This window comes from Coffea eugenioides, unplaced genomic scaffold, assembly GCF_003713205.1.
Source record: "Coffea eugenioides isolate CCC68of unplaced genomic scaffold, Ceug_1.0 ScVebR1_52;HRSCAF=278, whole genome shotgun sequence".
NCBI classification, from domain to species: domain Eukaryota; kingdom Viridiplantae; phylum Streptophyta; class Magnoliopsida; order Gentianales; family Rubiaceae; genus Coffea; species Coffea eugenioides.
In genome coordinates, this window is record NW_020864376.1 from 14,457 (window position 1) to 31,795 (window position 17,339).

General features: G+C 37.4%; 2 protein-coding genes across 3 annotated transcripts; one reads left to right on the forward strand and one right to left on the reverse strand.

Moving 5' to 3' along the window:
- Positions 1–1,419: 1,419 nt before the first annotated feature.
- Positions 1,420–7,204, reverse strand: LOC113758471 (activating signal cointegrator 1-like). The gene is made up of 6 exons (XM_027301315.1): positions 6,851–7,204; positions 4,262–4,405; positions 2,655–2,722; positions 2,479–2,529; positions 2,290–2,349; positions 1,420–2,127 (listed from the first exon to the last, which is right to left on the reverse strand). The coding sequence occupies exons 1-6, from the start codon at positions 6,978–6,980 to the stop codon at positions 1,834–1,836; spliced, it is 747 nt and encodes a 248-aa protein (XP_027157116.1). The 5' UTR covers positions 6,981–7,204; the 3' UTR covers positions 1,420–1,833.
- Positions 7,205–12,331: 5,127 nt separating this feature from the next.
- On the forward strand, positions 12,332–16,934 carry LOC113758470 (serine/threonine-protein phosphatase PP1 isozyme 2-like). Of its 2 annotated transcripts, none has more exons than XM_027301313.1 (4): positions 12,332–12,844; positions 14,671–15,230; positions 15,313–15,534; positions 16,521–16,934. In XM_027301313.1, exons 1-4 carry the CDS (start codon positions 12,670–12,672, stop codon positions 16,575–16,577), a joined length of 1,014 nt encoding a protein of 337 aa, XP_027157114.1. In that variant the 5' UTR covers positions 12,332–12,669; the 3' UTR covers positions 16,578–16,934. The 2 variants fall into 2 exon arrangements, with proteins under 2 accessions (XP_027157114.1, XP_027157115.1); XM_027301314.1 differs by having other exon boundaries at positions 12,339–12,844; positions 16,486–16,934.
- The last annotated feature ends 405 nt before the right edge of the window (positions 16,935–17,339 follow it).

Here is a 17,339-nt window from a genome sequence, read left to right on the forward strand (position 1 = left end):
TTTATGTCCCCTGCAGAGGCCCAGGAAACGTGGCAGCCCAGGGTGACCCGAGTTGAGCTTGGAACCCGGGCCCATGGGGAACCAGCCCAAGACACGCTGCGGCTAGGGCTCCGCGGGGCTCCAGAGAGCTATCCCGCAGAGGGCGGGGAGAATCCCCCTCAGCGCGGGACTGGGAGCTATCCAGGGCAAGTCCCGAAACGTACGGAGGTCGGACTCCTCGGCAGGTATAAACAGTAACGCACAATGACTGCGCAAGGTACGCTCACTGATCTCTGGACAATCACTCTCGACCGTTTACTTCCCGTGAACCTCACTCACCGGAAAACTAACTTGACCGTCGGAGTGCCCTTGGGGACGACCTCGGGGCCCCTGTCAGTTCACTCTCCTGTTTATCTTTCAGGCTTAGGACGCGCTCTTTCCATCATCAATCCGAGCTCATCAGGTCAGTTCGGTCCGGGGAAGTTCCGTGCTTCTTCAGTTGGCGCCGTCTGTGGGAAACGAAGGTACGAGTATTTGCGTTGATGGCGAGAACGCGTTTAAAGCGAACCGTGGATAACACTGATCCCGGAGCCGGTGAGGGGTCCCGGCGAATGGAAATCGAGGCGGCCCGAGGCGCCGGGGGCTCGGCCCTTTCAGGGGAACGGAGACAGCATATCTATCAGTTTGTAACCGAGAACCTCCCCATACTGGAAGACATAATCCGGCAGACGAAGGAGGGGGTGAGGCCGGGGGTGCGCAGACCTCTAAGGCGAAGGGGAAGGAGAGAGAGTCGCCCCCCATTCCCTCGGAGGACGAGTCACGGGACCAGCACCCCAGGAAGAAACGACCGCGGACTCCTCCTAGGCCGCGGGCCTCGGTGGTCGGGGACAGTGAGAGATATTTTTGCGACCGGTCCGCTGGGGGCCGACCGAGGAATCCCTTCTCGTGGAAGCTTGCGCGGAACGAGCCGGAGCGCTCCCCCGCCCGATCTATCAAGAGCCGGCTGCGGGACCCTCCCCAATGGCAGCCCGTCCGGGACGAGCTCGAGCAGATCCTGCGTCCGCAACTGTACGAGGACAACTACGCAGCCTCGCCCTTCACCCGAGAGATAGAGGACTACCCGATACCTCGAAGGTTTAAAATCCCGAACATCGAACTGTACGATGGTTCGACTGACCCGGAAGACCACCTCTCGGTCTTCCTGACGCACATGCGTCTACAAACCGCAGCGGATGCACTTCGTTGCAAGACCTTCCCCATGTTTCTGAAGGGTAAGATTATGATCATAGTACATTATATGTTTTTTAACAAAAAAATTGTAGTCCTTGAATTTGTAACATGCAAAATTTGTCTTTCAACTTGAGCGGCGGCATGTTAACAAAACAAAGCAGGGAATCAAATGAACCAACTACACATTCGAACAGAAACGAATTGCATTAATTGGTACGCTAGGAAGTCAGAACAACCCTGAGTTGTACAGCTTATGTAATTTTTTGTACAAAAATTTTTACATTCTCTGTAAACACATTTCCCAATTATCTTTTTACCTCACATGTATCAAATCGCGACAATACATTTTCTGAGAAAAAAAAAACTCCTAAAAATAGCAATCCAAGCCGTCTGATGTAAATCCCATCTACAATCTGTACAAAGAAACCAATATGTTATGGACAAGATTATCTTTACCTGCAGAACTATGCTTACTCCTGACGTTAAAGTCAATCACGAAAGCAAAATGCAAGCGTTAATCTAATACAAATCCTCAAACTCCCGTCCCTTTATTAAGTTCAGATCTGACTGTTGTATGCACATAACCTGTACATCTGATCTCCCAGCTGCATTGGTATTAAGCTTCTAAACCGCTGTTGACTTGTTCCTTGTTCTAGAAGAGATAGGCTCATCACCTGCTCCGACTGCAGCAGGCTCAAAGCTGCCGCTCTTTGAGAATTGTGTAGCAGCTGCACGGGCACCAGCAATTGCTGCAGTAAGACTCTCCGATTTCTCCACTTTAGGCATGCCAGAGCCCTTAAATGTGGAAACAAGTGATCCTGGCTTCAAAGAGAATGGATCTCGCGGATCTGGAAGGGGAAATTTAACTGGCCTTGGCACCCTAACTGGAGAAAGACCTCTAGCAGCAGCTTCATGTATCTTCAGAAAATGTACAAGCGTAAACAAATGCAAATGCAATAATGCATAAAAGAAACTAGTTACATCCATACGCATTGAAGAAAGAAACAGGTGGGTAACTGAATATGTACTCTGTAAGAAATATGGGAATAAACCAAAACATCCAATAGATATGCCATTTACCTTATGCTCCAAATTATAAACTCCTTGGAATCCTCGCATCTCAAAAGGAACTATGAGTTTCTGCACCATGCCAAGATGAGATTATACGTTTGCTAGAGAACAAGCATGCCAAAACCCTGTAATCTTACCAAGAATGAAAATAAAACATTCAAATAAAAAAAAAAAATTAGCTGTATGAACCACACAAACCTGAGGTTGCTCACAAAGCCAACAAAAATCAGTTTGCCCTTCTAGCTGCACCTGTAAAACAAGGATGTATTACCAGGAAAGACACCAGCACAGACTACCAATGGTGAACACCTAGAGGAGCTGCAATGTCGACAATAAACGTGAAGAAAGAGAGACAAGATATCAAAGTGGCTTACCCCTCCAGGAACCTCCTCCCAGCTTACTAGTTCTTCACGAGTAACGCATCCAACCACCTCAACACAACCTGTGCAATAGTTCACTCTCCAGGTTAGCTGTACTATTATAGTTCCTCATTTTCTTCAACAGGACAAAAAGGTTTCTTCATTTCAGAAGAGCTATAGAAAAGAGTTGTGACAAAAACGAAACTCAATGCCCCACAGTCAAGGAAACCTAAAGAAGACAGTTTCCACCACATAGCAAAAGTCATAGACAACGTCCATAAAGGGTAGAGAAGATCATAGAAAAGCAACTTGGATCTAGTTTGACAAGGGCCTTTTGCAGCCCCTCAGCTCCTCTGTTTCCCCTTTCTCAATGAATAAAACCTATCTATGAGAAGATAAGAAAACACAAAATCACGACATGACCAAACTACAACAGCCTCAGCATTAACCTTATGTCACCCCTTCTTCCACCCAAGACTAATTCTCTTTTTTGCACAATGTGTAGTGGACCATGCATCACAAAAAAGATAACCTAAATACATAGGCATCCACAACTGTACTAGAGATGAGTCATGCTTGAACTACGTAGGTCATGATGAGGGTAAAGGCAAGTTATCAAATCTTGACCGGTACTTCTGTGATCCAAGTTGAATTCCCCAGTCAATATAAAATGTGCAAATACATATATTCAACTGCCTTTAGGCCTTGACCATTAATCTGCAAAATTAGGGCCATTCTCCTGATACTTGACAAGTTATCGTATACAAAGTCATTGAACACAATGGAATGGCAACAAAAATTGCTGACAGGCAACAGGACCTCATCTTAGATATGACTAGGGTTTGCCCTCAAACTACTAATTAGTAACATAATGCTATTCTTGATACTACGTTTCGAACCAAATCATATCCTAGTCACGGAACATGTCAAAGTGATTGATCTAAACGCCTCATCCTGTGTTGGCTGAAGTTCGTGTAGGACAGAGTACGAGTGCTGATAAGGAACTGAAGTCCAACCAAACTAGCAGAAAGAGGAAAATTTTCTGAAAGGAGATCCTTCACTATTGAGCAAGAGAGCAATACCCATATTTAAGATCCCACTTTAGATCTTATAGTTACCCTTTCCTGCAAATATTTTGAAAAACACACAATGCGCATGGTGGATTCAGATCGAGTGGCTCCCTCAAGTTTCCAAAGTTATCTTTTACTCTATTGACTACAGAAGCCAATATATCCAACATATCCACTAAAGCATAATAAGGTACACCTGCGCATTACTCCTTTCAATTCTAGAACACAAATTGGCACATCCAATAGCATTAATGGCATAACATGGTATACTGCCATGCAGGCATATAGAAATTTGATCAGGCAATACAAAGTTATAAACTGGTGTACAAAGTCAGGGGAGCTGTGGAACACATTACACCAAAAAAAAAAAAGCATTTTCCCAACCAACACTTGGGCATTTGAAACTGAAAAATGCAGATTTTCATTTTACTAGTTTAAACATATGTAAAAATAATAATAGTAATAGTAATAAATAATAATAATAAATATATAGATAAATAAACAAAAACAAAGTGCAGAAGATTAACATTACTCCAGGAAGTAATTGACAACCTATCAATCTTGAGGTTGGATAATGCTCTGGAAATTTAATATCTGTAATTCCATCCACTGCATATATTTCCCTGTAAAAATCCTCCATTGCTTGGATCGTAGCTGGTTCTGGGATCTTGCTAGCAGCATGAATCCAAAGTCGTCCTGAATAAGAAAAGGGTAAACATATCACAACTATCACTATAGAATCCAATCTCAAATCATGCAAGTTGGAAAACAGGCAATAATTGCCTTTTTGGAACTTTTTAAAGCAACAAGAGTCCAAACTGGCTCTTCCCAATCATGACAGCAAACATGTAGTGAGGATTACATCACAATTGAAAACCACAAAAGTCCAAATTTTTTCTCCTTCAAGACCAAGTCAACAAGATAAGGCAGGCAAATTCCAGGCCAACAACATTGACCAAGGAAACAGCATGTTTTCAGGTTTGAACATTGATATGCTTCAAAATCTGAGGAAATTTTCCAGTATTCCTAGAAGAACCAGTTGATGACAGAAAATTAGCATGGTAGAGAATATCAGGATCCTTCTAAGGTTTCTCGGGTATCATCAGGAACAATGACGCAAGGAAAATACAAATACATTAGAGAAGGCTCAACTGTTTACTTCTTTTTGGAAGGTGTCTTCTCTATTTTTGGATTTGATGTTTGACTTTCAGTAAAAGTTATACATTTGGGAAGCTAGAATCGAGCAAACACTCATCTCCTAAACTGACAGTTGCTTCATTTTAAAGGAACAGTTGATCCAAGCGAGAACTTAAGTCAACCTTTATGTTGGTTTTAGAAATCTATATTAGGGTCAAATAGAAGGACTTTGTACAGAAAAAAAAAAAAAAAAGGAGAAGCACAAGTGAATTGGAGAAGGATGCCCAAGCTTCGACAGCAGCTGTAAATAGAAGGCAGTAAGCTAATGGGCATTGTCACAAGATAGTCTGGCTGTCACAGAATTAGTATAGTCTCTACTCATATTTGGCAAATCTCAGTAGACGATAGGTGTTATAACAATAAGTACCAGGTTAAACTCTGCAATAGTCACATGTAGAATGCTACTCTGAGAACAACTATAATGAATCTTGTTTTGTATTTAATTTTACCCCACTCCCTTTCCCAATCCAAGAATTTCCTGAAAGTTGTCTGCCACCTAAAAAGACTTGGAAAAGAGAGAAACTCAGAACCTATATCTCCCCAGAAAAGAAAATGCAGTTCCATTCAAAGTTAAAATCAAATAGGAAGCATACTTTAATAGCTGACATTAAATGCAAGATTGGTAATCCAACAGATTCTTTTGCAACTCCTTCACCAATAATGTCTATATCAGCTTTTTGTCCAATTAGAGGTATTAGAGGTAAAAAGAACTGCCTTCTAAAGAATAAACGACCATGCACTCATTCAGTCGTAAAATAAACAATCAACTCTTGGTGCCAACACCGATGTCTAAAATAGCTTTAACTAACATCATCTGCCAGCTCCCAATCAGCAATCTCCACTTCAGCACATGTATCAATCAGAACTGCAACGTGTGGCAGAAGTACAGCAGGATATACAAATTTTTAACCACAGCTAAAACAGTAAAAAAGTCCAAAGGTAGAAATTCGGATCACAATGAATCCAAAACCTATTTCCAATAAGTATTCCATCCAAAATTTGGCTAACATTTCCATTACTGGGCCATAAAGCATACATCTGTTTCCTTCCCCTATTCCTCTTTTTACAATAAAAACCTAAACTTGGAATAAAATTTCTAACAATGCAAGCTAAAAAATCACCTCCAACATCATTTTCACTCCTATAAAGGGTCTAATATGAAGATGGAACAGAATAAAAACCAGAATCACAATCAAAAAGAGAGAATGGTCCCAAATTCATTGCCCCCCAAAAAAAAACACTTACATGGCAAGTGATAAAACAGACAAAATAGAGATTATCGAAGTAAAATAAAAAGTGAAACATGGGCTTCGCAGCTCAGAATCACAATCAAAAAGAGAGAATGGTGCCAAAATCATTGCCCCAAAACAAAAAAACACTTACATGGCAGGTGATAAAACAGACAAAATAGAGATTATCAAAGTAAAATAAAAAGTGAAACATGGGCTTCGCAGCTCAGAGAAAAAAGAAGCTACCCCGAATAGGGGCAGGCCAAGATCTTCCTTCAACACGTTTGTTCACAAGGGTTTGATGGGTACTAGAGGCAGAAATGATATCAAACCCTTGTGAACAAAAGGGTTTGTTCACAAGGGTGGTTTGTTCACAAGGGTTTGATGGGCACAAGGGTTTGATATCATTTCTGCCTCTGATTCTTTCCCCTATTCCTCTTTTTACAATAAAAACCTAAACTTGGAATAAAATTTCTAACAATGCAAGCTAAAAAATCACCTCCAACATCATTTAAGCTCCTATAAAGGGTCTAATATGAAGATGGAACAAACTAAAAACTAGAATCACAATCAAAAAGAGAGAATGGTCACAAATTCATTGCCCCAAAAAAAAAAGCACTTACATGGCAAGTGATAAAACAGACAAAATAGAGATTATCAAAGTAAAATAAAAAGTGAAACATGGGCTTTGCAGCTCAAAGAAAAAAGAAGCTACCTCGAATAGGGGCAGGCCAAGATCTTCCTTCAACACGTTTGATGCCATAAACAAGCAAAGAAGCCCATGGCTGATGCATTGTCAGACATGGGTTTCTATAGTTGATATCATTTCTGCCTCTAGTGCCCATCAAACCCTTGTGAACACTGATTGATCCTAACGTCAGCCTGAGGAAATTAATATAGATTTCGTTTTCTTGGTTGGCGCTAAAGCATAGATTTTTTCAGTCCGCAAAAAGGAATCTTTGGTTTGGATTAGTGGGCATTGGGTAAAAAAAATTCTTCACCTACATGAACTATCCGGATGATGTCCGGAGTACAAGGATTTGGGAAATTTATTTAGAAATTTTGAGACACGGGTAATAGGTAATTCTGAGAGCTCTAAATAAATAGTCTAATTAGGTTGCTATCCAATCTCTCCTTTTTTTTCTTTTTTTTTTGGTAGTGTAAGCAGAAGGATTCGAATCCGAGACCTCTTGCTTACACTCCTTCCCCCATACCCATCCAACCCATCCCTCTTGCTTACAAGGATTTGAAAAATTTATTTAGAAATTTTGAGACACGGGTAATAGGTAATTGTGAGAGTTCTAAATAAATAGTCTGATTAAGATTGCTATCCAATCTCTCCTTTTTTTTTTGTAGTGTAAATAGGAGGATTCAAACCCGAGACCTCTTGCTTACACTCCCTCCTCCCGTACCATCTAACCCATCCCTCCCCTTAGGGTTGCTATCCAATCAAGTTAAACTTAGGCAAAAATATTTGAATTCGAGCTCGAGTTCATCAAGTTCATTAAAACTCAAGTGAAAAAATTTGAGCTTGAACTCGTTGAATTTTTCAAAAGTTAAGTTTGAGCTCTAACTCAAGCTTATTTTACTTTACTTGAACTCAACCAAATCGAGTTCAATTGAATTTTTGAGTTCGATTTTTTAGTAAATTTCATAATCTTATAATAAATAATTTTTAATTATGTTATAAATACACTATTCAATAAGACTCAATAAGTACTTGAATTTAATTTTTTCTACTCGAATTTGATTCGATTACTTTATCAAGTAGATCAAACTCGATTCAAACTTGATCAATGCTAAATTCGAATCCAGCCTTTGATTGAGTTACTTGTGAACAATGTTTTGAAATCCGAACTGTTAATTGACACAAAGAGGTGTTCAAGTCACAGTTCAACTAGTCGGACCAAATCGACTCTAATTCAATGAAGTTTTTTTTAAAATAAATTATATAAGTATATGTGCACATAATAAGACATCCAATAGACTAATTTAAGACTTTATCCAACAAAAAGTTTAATATTTTCAAAGAAGTTGGACTTTATAAATAAATTTTTTAAATAATAAGTTCAAACAAATAAATTCCATTATGAGAGAGGGTTGAATTAGGTGGTACGGGGGAGGGAGTGTAAGTGAGAGCTTCTAGGTTTGAGATCTCCCACTTACAAAAGAAAAACAAGAATTATTAAAAAAAGATTTACTCTTTATTAAAAAAATAAATTCTATCTCAAATGTTTCTACCAAAAAATAATCTTAAATCCTACCAAAAAATACCACAATATTTTGAAATAAAACAAAATTCATGTCTTTAGGAAACAGATATTGTGAGTTTAAACTTTAAACCATTGCTTTGGAAATTAAAGATTGCAACTTTTTTTTTTTTAAAAAAAAAAGAAATTTGAAGCCTTAAGGAAGTCAGGAACTAGAAGGTAGACATGAAAATTTGATAAGAGGTAAAAGATGAGAAGAAAGTGAATTGGTGTGGCACTTAGTGATTAGTCTTTAGGGTTAAAAAGAATATATTCTCTTTTTTTTTCAGTTTAATATACAAAAACAAAAAAAATTTGCTCGTTCAATAGTTCATTCCGGTTTGAACGATTTGCACGGTTCAAATGATTCTCACTTGTACTTAAGTCTAATCAAATCCAAAGTATGAATTAGCCTAGAACCATGCCTAGTTCATGGTCGGACTAATTACCGGTCGGTCCAATCTAGGTTTCAAAACAATACTCGTGAGCCCAAATCGAATAACTTGATTAATTTATAACTTAAATTAGGATGGAGGAGGAGAAATCCATCTCTGTATAGGATAAAGTTAACTACTAGTCTAGTACACACGTCCCGAGATTTTAGGGCAAATACAAAAAAATTGAACAAAGAAACATGATGCCTTACAAAGAAAAGGCTGAACTAAAAATATACTGCATTTACTAAATTCGTTTTTCGTTCTTTAAGAATAATTTTTAAATATATCACTCTCTAGAAACTTTGTTTAATAAGTTTCATTATTTGAAATTTTTTTCCAAGAAGAGACTCCAACCTTACACTTTTAATCCTTTCTTTGGAATTCCTTTCCATTTCCTTAGGATTTTCCTTTGTTAACCAAACAGGAAAAAGCATTAGGGTTTCCAAAGGAATTCACTTTGCATTTTTCACTTTCCTTTCGTCGGGCAACCAAACACGGCCTAAGGGAAGAGGGAATACTTCCACCTGGTTAAACCCAACATAGATAGTCACGTCAGATTCCATATTCCAACATGGACTATGACAAAAGAGATTCTTGGACCGTAAGGAGTGGACTTCTCGCTTAAAATCTAACAGCCCATAAGAATCTTTTCTTCTGTCCATTTGGACACACATGTAGATTCGGAGTTGTCGACAACACCGTAGTGTAGTGACTAAAATTAAGGTTCAAAAAATTAAAAGGTATGAATTCTAATTTCTCGATTCCCTCTTCGATTCTTAAGTTCCACACCCCTTTTTATTTAAAAAAAAAAATACAAAAAAGAGTAAAAGAAAAAAAAGGTAAATTCAGAGTAAGAGTTTAAAATTTCATTTTGTACCAATATAAATACGATAAATCATATGAACATTTTAATTTTGCTTTTTTTAAGTATGGAAGTTTGGATTTTGTGCATATTGCACATTTTTCGTACTATTATTTATTGTGAGTAAATGCTTTATCATTAAGCCCTCGCGAGTAGTTCGACTGGTTCCATAATCTAGTAGTTACTAGTAGATCCCGTGATCGACTCGCGTGTGCTATCTAACTGTGTATCCTTGAAACAAAACATTACACAATTTTAGGAGATCAGTCTGGTCGAAAGATTGGAATACTCCTAAGTAAATAAATAAAAAAAAGCTTTATCACTACCTCATATCCATACTTGGCGTGTTCACCTCAGCCCAAGATGCGCGAAGAATTAACGCTTTATTATAACAACAAATTCTAGGAATTTGATCATGTTAGTTTGGTGACATCTGGAAGCAAACTTTCGCGAGCTTGATCATGCGAGCAAATTCTCAATTCGGTCTGATTCATGCCTATTTGGAATCCTTTTAAACAAAGGTTAAAGAAAATATATCCACACCAGTGCCTACCATAATTGCCAACATCAATCTCAACAATACAAAAATGAAAGAGAAAAAGAAAAAGAAAAATCCCATTGTTATTCGAAGAAGAAAATACCAGTAGCAGTCAAGTAACTAAAGAAAGGATACATTACTAATAAATTGCCTATGGTATTGCATATTGCTATATAATCCTTTTGACGTTTTAAAATATTTATGTTAGCCCCTTTAGTTTTATGTAAAGTACCTGAACGCACTTCAAAATGTGTGATGAGATTGTAATATCACTTGGTACACCTGAATTCGATACTAAATGGTGACTCTTATTTTTTTTTAAAAATCCCTTTTAAACTATTATTTTGGACCTAAACCGTTGCATATTTTAAGTCTCATTTTAGACCCTTTTTTTTTATTTATTCTATCTCTAAAATAAAAAAAAATACATTTTTTCGATGGGATAAAATCCAAATCCAACAGTATCCACTTAACCCTCCAAGTTTTGTATGACTATCCACTTAAAAAAAAAAGTCCTTAATAGTTTTGCATATATCAAGGATGTGCGAAGGATTGGCTTTCCAACCCTCTGCATGCATAAGTAGGTGGCTAGTTACTGAGTACTTGCTTGAAGAGAGTTGAATTGTAGGGTATTTGTTACCAACTCCTTTTATAAATTAATTATTTGAGAAAACAAAGAATGGTACATACCAATTTCATCTTGCGATCCACAAAGAATCTTCTTAAAGCAAACAAACCCCTCGCCTACAAATAATCATCTAAAACAATACATTTTCATCAGAATTCATTGCCCAATCTCTAATACGACTCAAATAAAAAATTTTAAAATTCAAAGACTCATTTCACAGAATGCATTCTCTAATAAAAGATAATGAACAATATAGTAAAAAGCTCAATATTCTTGATTGAATATTTCTGAGCCAAGTATGAAATTTTAACATTAGTTATAATTAATTCAATAAGATAGAATTTTACATATAGAAAAAAAAAGTGATAAACTATCAGACATTTTCATATGTTCTAGATTAATTAAATTCTGTATTGAATAAATCTTGTAAAAGTTATAACCTTCCGCAATTATCTTACAATTTGCTCACTGGAATTGCTTAATTGTCTCTAAAAGATGGTAGGGGACATACATGTCACATTACTTGTATCTATGCTCGTATTTTGCTGGTACCTGAACCTCATCTGATCCAGTTGAAAAAAAAAAAAAGGATCGAGGAACCTAATTTTTAGAGCGAGTTGGAGCACGTATCACAGGTAGCACAGGCTTTCTGCACACCACTATCATCATCCACAAAATCTACTTGTAATTTTATACAAAGTACACAGACATTTGTTCTTTTGGGTACTAAGTAAGGAAATCATCTTTGTTTGGATAGAGTATTATTCCAAATAATTATTTGAAATAATTACTATAGCACTTTTTATGATGTGGTGTATGCGAGATAAAAAGGTGAATTGAAAAATGTATTTATGATGCAAGCCAAATTTTTTTTTTGAAATAATTGGCTATCCAAACATAGACATTTTAACAAACGACTTTACAAAGACAGGCTTGTGTCAACTTTTCACATTCTAGAAAGACACATCAGAAGAAAAATAAGAAGTTTCAAACGTTAGAGTCATCGGGTCATAATATGCGAAACTACATGGAGTTTGCAGTAATTTAACCCTTGAGCAAAAACCTTACCAGTTCTGACAGGGGTTTACACTCCAGTTTCTACTTTCTACACAATAGATCTGACAGGGTCGTGGTTTACCAGTTCTAAACGTCCCAAACAAATTTATGGTCAATACGGAGCAAAAAGCCTAATTTCAAGTTGTTATGGATTATTGTTATTCTCTGCAGTGCATCTCCTTTCACATGTTAGCAAAGACTGTATTCCAAAGTAAAAAGTTTATTTATAATGGTGTACAATTCCTACACTGAGGTGTGCATCGTCGGGACGGGAACAATAACTAGTGTACTCGTGGCCCATCCCACCACCAGCCCAAACCCCCGGTCCTATTTGTTACTAACGTGGGTCGTTCTCTCAGCTCCCCACCAGTCCCCGTCTCACTCTATGTGCTTTTCATCTTCACACAGTCACGCACCAGATAAACACGAATGTTCGTTCAATCACCAAAAAGAAAAGATTAAAAAAAAAAATGGCCAATGTTCTATGCTAAAGAAAGTCGCTATAAAGTATTCTTCTTTCACTTATAAACCCTCTCCTTTTATTCCCCCCTGGAGAAAATGCTAACCAGACAAGAATTCCATCAAATTCCGCCAACCCACTTCACTTTATCCCATTTCCTCCCATGCCTTTTCTTTATCTTCTGATTCGTGATCGAGACAATTCGAATCTGGATAAATACTAGTTAACTTTAGTTCATTTTCTGGTGTTCCTTTTTTTGGTAGGTTGTGAGTTCTTTGGTGCATGAAGATTTGAGCAAGGAAAGATGGATGCTTTGGCTGTTGATGATATAATTAAGCGTTTGCTTGACGTTAGAGGAAGGCCAGGGAAACAAGTGCAGCTTTCGGAATCAGAAATTAGGCATCTTTGTTTAAGGTCGAAGGAAATCTTTATGGCACAGCCTAATCTCCTTGAGCTTGCAGCTCCAATCAAGATCTGTGGTAATGTTTCTTTTCTCTAATATCGGAGGGGTTACTTTGAGAAGGTTTTGTTTATTTCCCATTTTGGTGGTCTCGGTTGCCTTATTGTGTTCTTGAAGTGGGTCTTGGTTTGGTTTATGATTGAGTTGATTAATGGTTAAATTAAGTGTATTCTGAGCAGGGTTCGAATAGTGAAGTTTTAGTCTCCTTATTGTAGAAAAGTTTTGAGTTGCGTATCGTTAATATGAGTGATTTTGCTTGGGGTGGTTGGTTCTCACCTCTCCCCCCGACTAACTGTATTCCATGTGAACTTTTCTTTTTTTTTTTTATAATTATTGGTTGTTGACTTCATGTATAGCTACCTCAGATTGTAAATTGAATGCCAAGTCCTTGATTGAACATAGGTGATTGCAGTTACTGATTTAGATTATAGTCCAGAAGATGATGAAGATAGTGGTTGAAATGATAATGTGTTTATGGTGTGTCCAAGGAATGTTCTCTTGTTTAAGTGAAATAGACGATTACGGTCAATGTTCATCAATTTCGCAAATGGAGCATTATCTAAGTGCTGTTTATGTTGATTTGGAATCTAGCTGATGATTGCCAGTGCGCATAATATGTGTTCCTATTGTGTTTGGGTTGCAGAGTGAATCTTGTCATTGATTGGCTGTGATTAATCGAATTTCTGTTCTGCTGGCTTGGTGTTAGCTTTAATCTTCATTTCGGGATCCTTGCTGGCTTGGTGTTAGGTTTAGTCTTCATTTGTAATTTATTATGGAATGTAAGCACTGAATGCAGCAAGTCAGGTGATATTCTGTTGAACCAACTGATTGTTGGAAAATATTTGAGGATCCAACAAAATTAGTTATTTATTATTGTTGGAATATTAGGGGCATGTGTTTGTCTTTTTCTTGTATGGCTTTTGTTGCCAGCATTTAGTTTTTCATTAGTTTGGATATGGAAGCAGAAATTTTTTAGTCTTTCTCTTGTAATTACATATCAAAATGAAATGCATTTAAGGCAATTTCACTATCGTGAATATTGGATACATCATGTCTAAACCTGAAAAAGTGACAGTTGGATGTTATATTTTTTCGCTTCATATGGTTAATTTTTGGTAGCTTTTGATTTGATTTGTTGATCATTGGGAGGCTATGCCCTGCATTGTTTACAAAAGCCCCATGTCTGATATGCAAGGTTTTGTATGGTTTCTGTTGAAGATGCTTATTTTGGTCTGGTAATTGTACCCGGTTACCCATTCAAAAACTTGTTCACCTATTTCTGCCAGTGATGCATTCATTTAGTTTTTTTCTACTTAATTTGGTTCGTGTCAAATCTTTATCATAGCATATGTCCACACATGATTTTCTGTAGCAATACACAACGATTAGCTTTTCACTGATGTGCTTCTTTAACTTGATCTGTTTAGTTACAATCATCCTACTGTGTTATGTATACTAACAGCTGTGTTTTTTAAGCTTCACCATTATAGAACTCTAGCAAATGCGAGTATTTATTCTTTGAGAGGTAAGAAAATAAAGATTTTTTCCCCCTTGGTCTCTGAGTGGGTGGGGTGAAAAGAAATAAACTCAACTTAGATGTAATTGACTATAGGGGTTGTATGGACCTCTTCATGATGGAGACTAGTCCTTTGGTCTTGTTTAAGTTTGTTTCCACCTGTGCTTGTTGGGTTTCAACAAGATGCAGTTTGTGGGTTGTACTATTGTTGAACTTTTTTCACATTGCTGTTTGGAGCTGCTTTATTTATACTGGTTAGGATAATTTGATGTTTTCAGACAATGTCAGTGTTTTTTCTCATTTGGTTGTTTATCTGTATTCATTGCCAGGGGATATTCATGGTCAGTATTCTGATCTACTTAGGCTTTTCCAGTATGGTGGATTGCCCCCGAAGTCCAATTACTTGTTCTTGGGGGATTATGTGGATCGAGGAAAACAAAGTCTTGAAACAATATGTCTTCTACTTGCATTCAAGATCAAGCATCCTGACAACTTCTTCCTTCTGAGGGGCAACCATGAATGTGCCTCTGTTAATCGTGTATATGGGTTCTACGATGAGTGCAAACGAAGATTCAACGTCAGACTGTGGAAGGTATTCACAGAATGTTTTAATTGCTTGCCTGTAGCAGCTTTGATAGATGACAAGATATTGTGCATGCATGGAGGACTTTCTCCGGACCTGCATGATGTGGATCAAATTTTAGAACTACAGCGTCCAACTGATGTTCCAGAGAGTGGCTTGCTTTGTGATCTCCTATGGTCAGATCCAAGTAAAGATGTTAAAGGATGGGGGATGAATGATAGGGGAGTGTCATATACCTTTGGCCATGATAAGGTGTTAGAATTTCTTGAGAAGAATGATCTGGATCTTATCTGCCGGGCTCACCAGGTTTGAGTTGAATCATCTCTATTTATGCATTGAATTAGTCAGCTTAGTGTTTTCTTTATGTCCTTTTATGTACTTGTGACAGGTTGTGGAAGATGGATATGAGTTTTTCGCTGATAGACAACTTGTAACAATATTCTCTGCCCCTAACTACTGTGGAGAATTTGACAATGCTGGTGCAATGATGAGCGTTGATGAGACTTTGATGTGCTCTTTCCAAATACTAAAGCCTGCTGAGAAGAAGCCAAAATTTGGTTTTGGGAGCACCAGAAGAACTAAAACTGGAAACCTTCATGCAAAGACAAAGGTGGTAACCCTCTCGGTTCCTTCCTTTTGAATCCAATTTTCCCCCATACTTTTGTAGACTTGAAGTTCCACTTTGCAAGGATGGCCTCCAAATTAATTACTTTTTGTTAACTTGGTCATCAGGTTTAGTTATTTTCTTGAACTTGTGTAAAGAGGTTTTTTTTTTTTTTGGGCATGTCTAAAGAGAAGTTTAAACAGACGTACAAAACAGATTAACTATTGCATTATTATGAAATAGTGTATTTTGTTAGGGAATAGTGCCTCACTCCTTTGTCTCAGATCTCCTGTCATGCGGTACATTATCTTTTGTGGTGCTTTCGTTTGATTTTGCGTGATAGCTTTCAACTTTCAAGCAAATGCTTATTGAGTGAAATGACAAATGTTTAGTGGGACAAAATCTGGAGCCAATCGCAGTAATGAATATTCTACTATAGTGTAGTCATTGGGGTAGATGGAATATGCTCCCAAAAAAGAATAATTATAGTAGTAACAATTCAAGAGAGTTGCAAATATAAAACTTAGAGAATGGTACTGCATAGTCTGAATTTAAGTACATAAAGGTACATATCATGATTAATGAATTGAAAGATAAATGCAGATATTGATTTCCTATATAATATTCTGAGTCTGGTACATTTTTTAGGATACGTTTTAAGAAAGTTCTGACATTGTGGTGCAATGATCCAAAATGAACTTTAGTCTGCTATACTGTGTTTTATTTTCAACGTAAGACTGTAAGTTGCAATATGCAGAAGAACTTAGCGCATTTAGTGACATTTTTTTTCTTTCACAAAGTCAGCATAAACATGTCATTGAACTTTTTCTGAGCCTTCAGAGGAACTTCTGAGCATAAAACTTCTGGGATGATTGGACAATTGGTTAGAATTACAATTGGTGCTGCTGATTCCTTTATATACTGTATTAAATTTTTTTTTTTCAATTTCATTGGCAGTCATTTCTTGGTAAAGTAGGATGAGTTTTGTTCAGCTGCAGAAGGAATTCCTTAAATACTTGCTGATTACATCTGCGCCATACAAAGCATGAAGATGAGATGAAAGTTCTGCAAATCATGTTGGTCGAAGGGACAGGGATTGAAACACCATATAGCAGGGACAGTGGATTGAAGATTTCTTTCCCTTGGCAGTTGCCTCTGGGGAAGCTGTAGTAATTGTCTATGTTGCAGGCTGATTTTGTAAGAGTTGAATTTCTCAAAAAAACCAAATACTCTTGTTGACTCTAAAAGCTGGGGTAGAAGGGATTTGGTAATCCTTTTTACTCATTATGAGGGGGCATTAGGTGTGACTATCATATGGTGGAACTAGATAACTGTTGCATGTTGTATATGCTTTAATGACTCTAGTGAACCATTTTTATCTTCCAGCTAGATCCTTCAGTTTTTTCCTTGTAATTATGCTTAAAACCCCATCTAGTTTCCTGAACTCTTTTGTCCCTTAGAAATCAATTTTTTAATTTTTTCCCTTTTTTTTTAATGAAAATTCTGTCACCAATCTCAATTTAGAGTGCTTTTTCAAAACTGTCAAGAAAGAAATTTTCTTGTTCTGAGACAAATACTCAGTGGTTGCGCGGTCAAGCTGAAATGGGTCCAAACTGGGCTGGTGGGGGCTCTTTCAGGCTGTAATGGTTTTAAATTCCTTTTCCAGTAGAATACTAATTAGAATGAATATTGGGAGTAATAAGGCTAAAGGGTTACTTTGAATGTGGCTTGTGGCCTTAATTTAGTGTAGCTTTAGTTAAAATTAGCACTGACTTTTAGTTCTATCTCTGATTTGTTTTTTCTCTTTTTTT

Excerpts from the sequence above, each read along its gene's own strand:
- LOC113758471 (XM_027301315.1), bottom strand. The coding sequence starts at position 6,980 with ATGGGCACTAGAGGCAGAAATGATATCAACTATAGAAACCCATGTCTG. Across the intron at positions 2,723-4,261 it reads TCCAACCTCAAGATTGATAG|GTTGTGTTGAGGTGGTTGGA; the intron begins GTTGTCAATTAC and ends ACTATTGCACAG. Across the intron at positions 2,350-2,478 it reads GGCTTTGTGAGCAACCTCAG|AAACTCATAGTTCCTTTTGA; the intron begins GTTTGTGTGGTT and ends GGCATGGTGCAG.
- LOC113758470 (XM_027301313.1), top strand. The coding sequence starts at position 12,670 with ATGGATGCTTTGGCTGTTGATGATATAATTAAGCGTTTGCTTGACGTT. Across the intron at positions 12,845-14,670 it reads AGCTCCAATCAAGATCTGTG|GGGATATTCATGGTCAGTAT; the intron begins GTAATGTTTCTT and ends ATTCATTGCCAG. Across the intron at positions 15,535-16,520 it reads ACCTTCATGCAAAGACAAAG|CTGCAGAAGGAATTCCTTAA; the intron begins GTGGTAACCCTC and ends AGTTTTGTTCAG.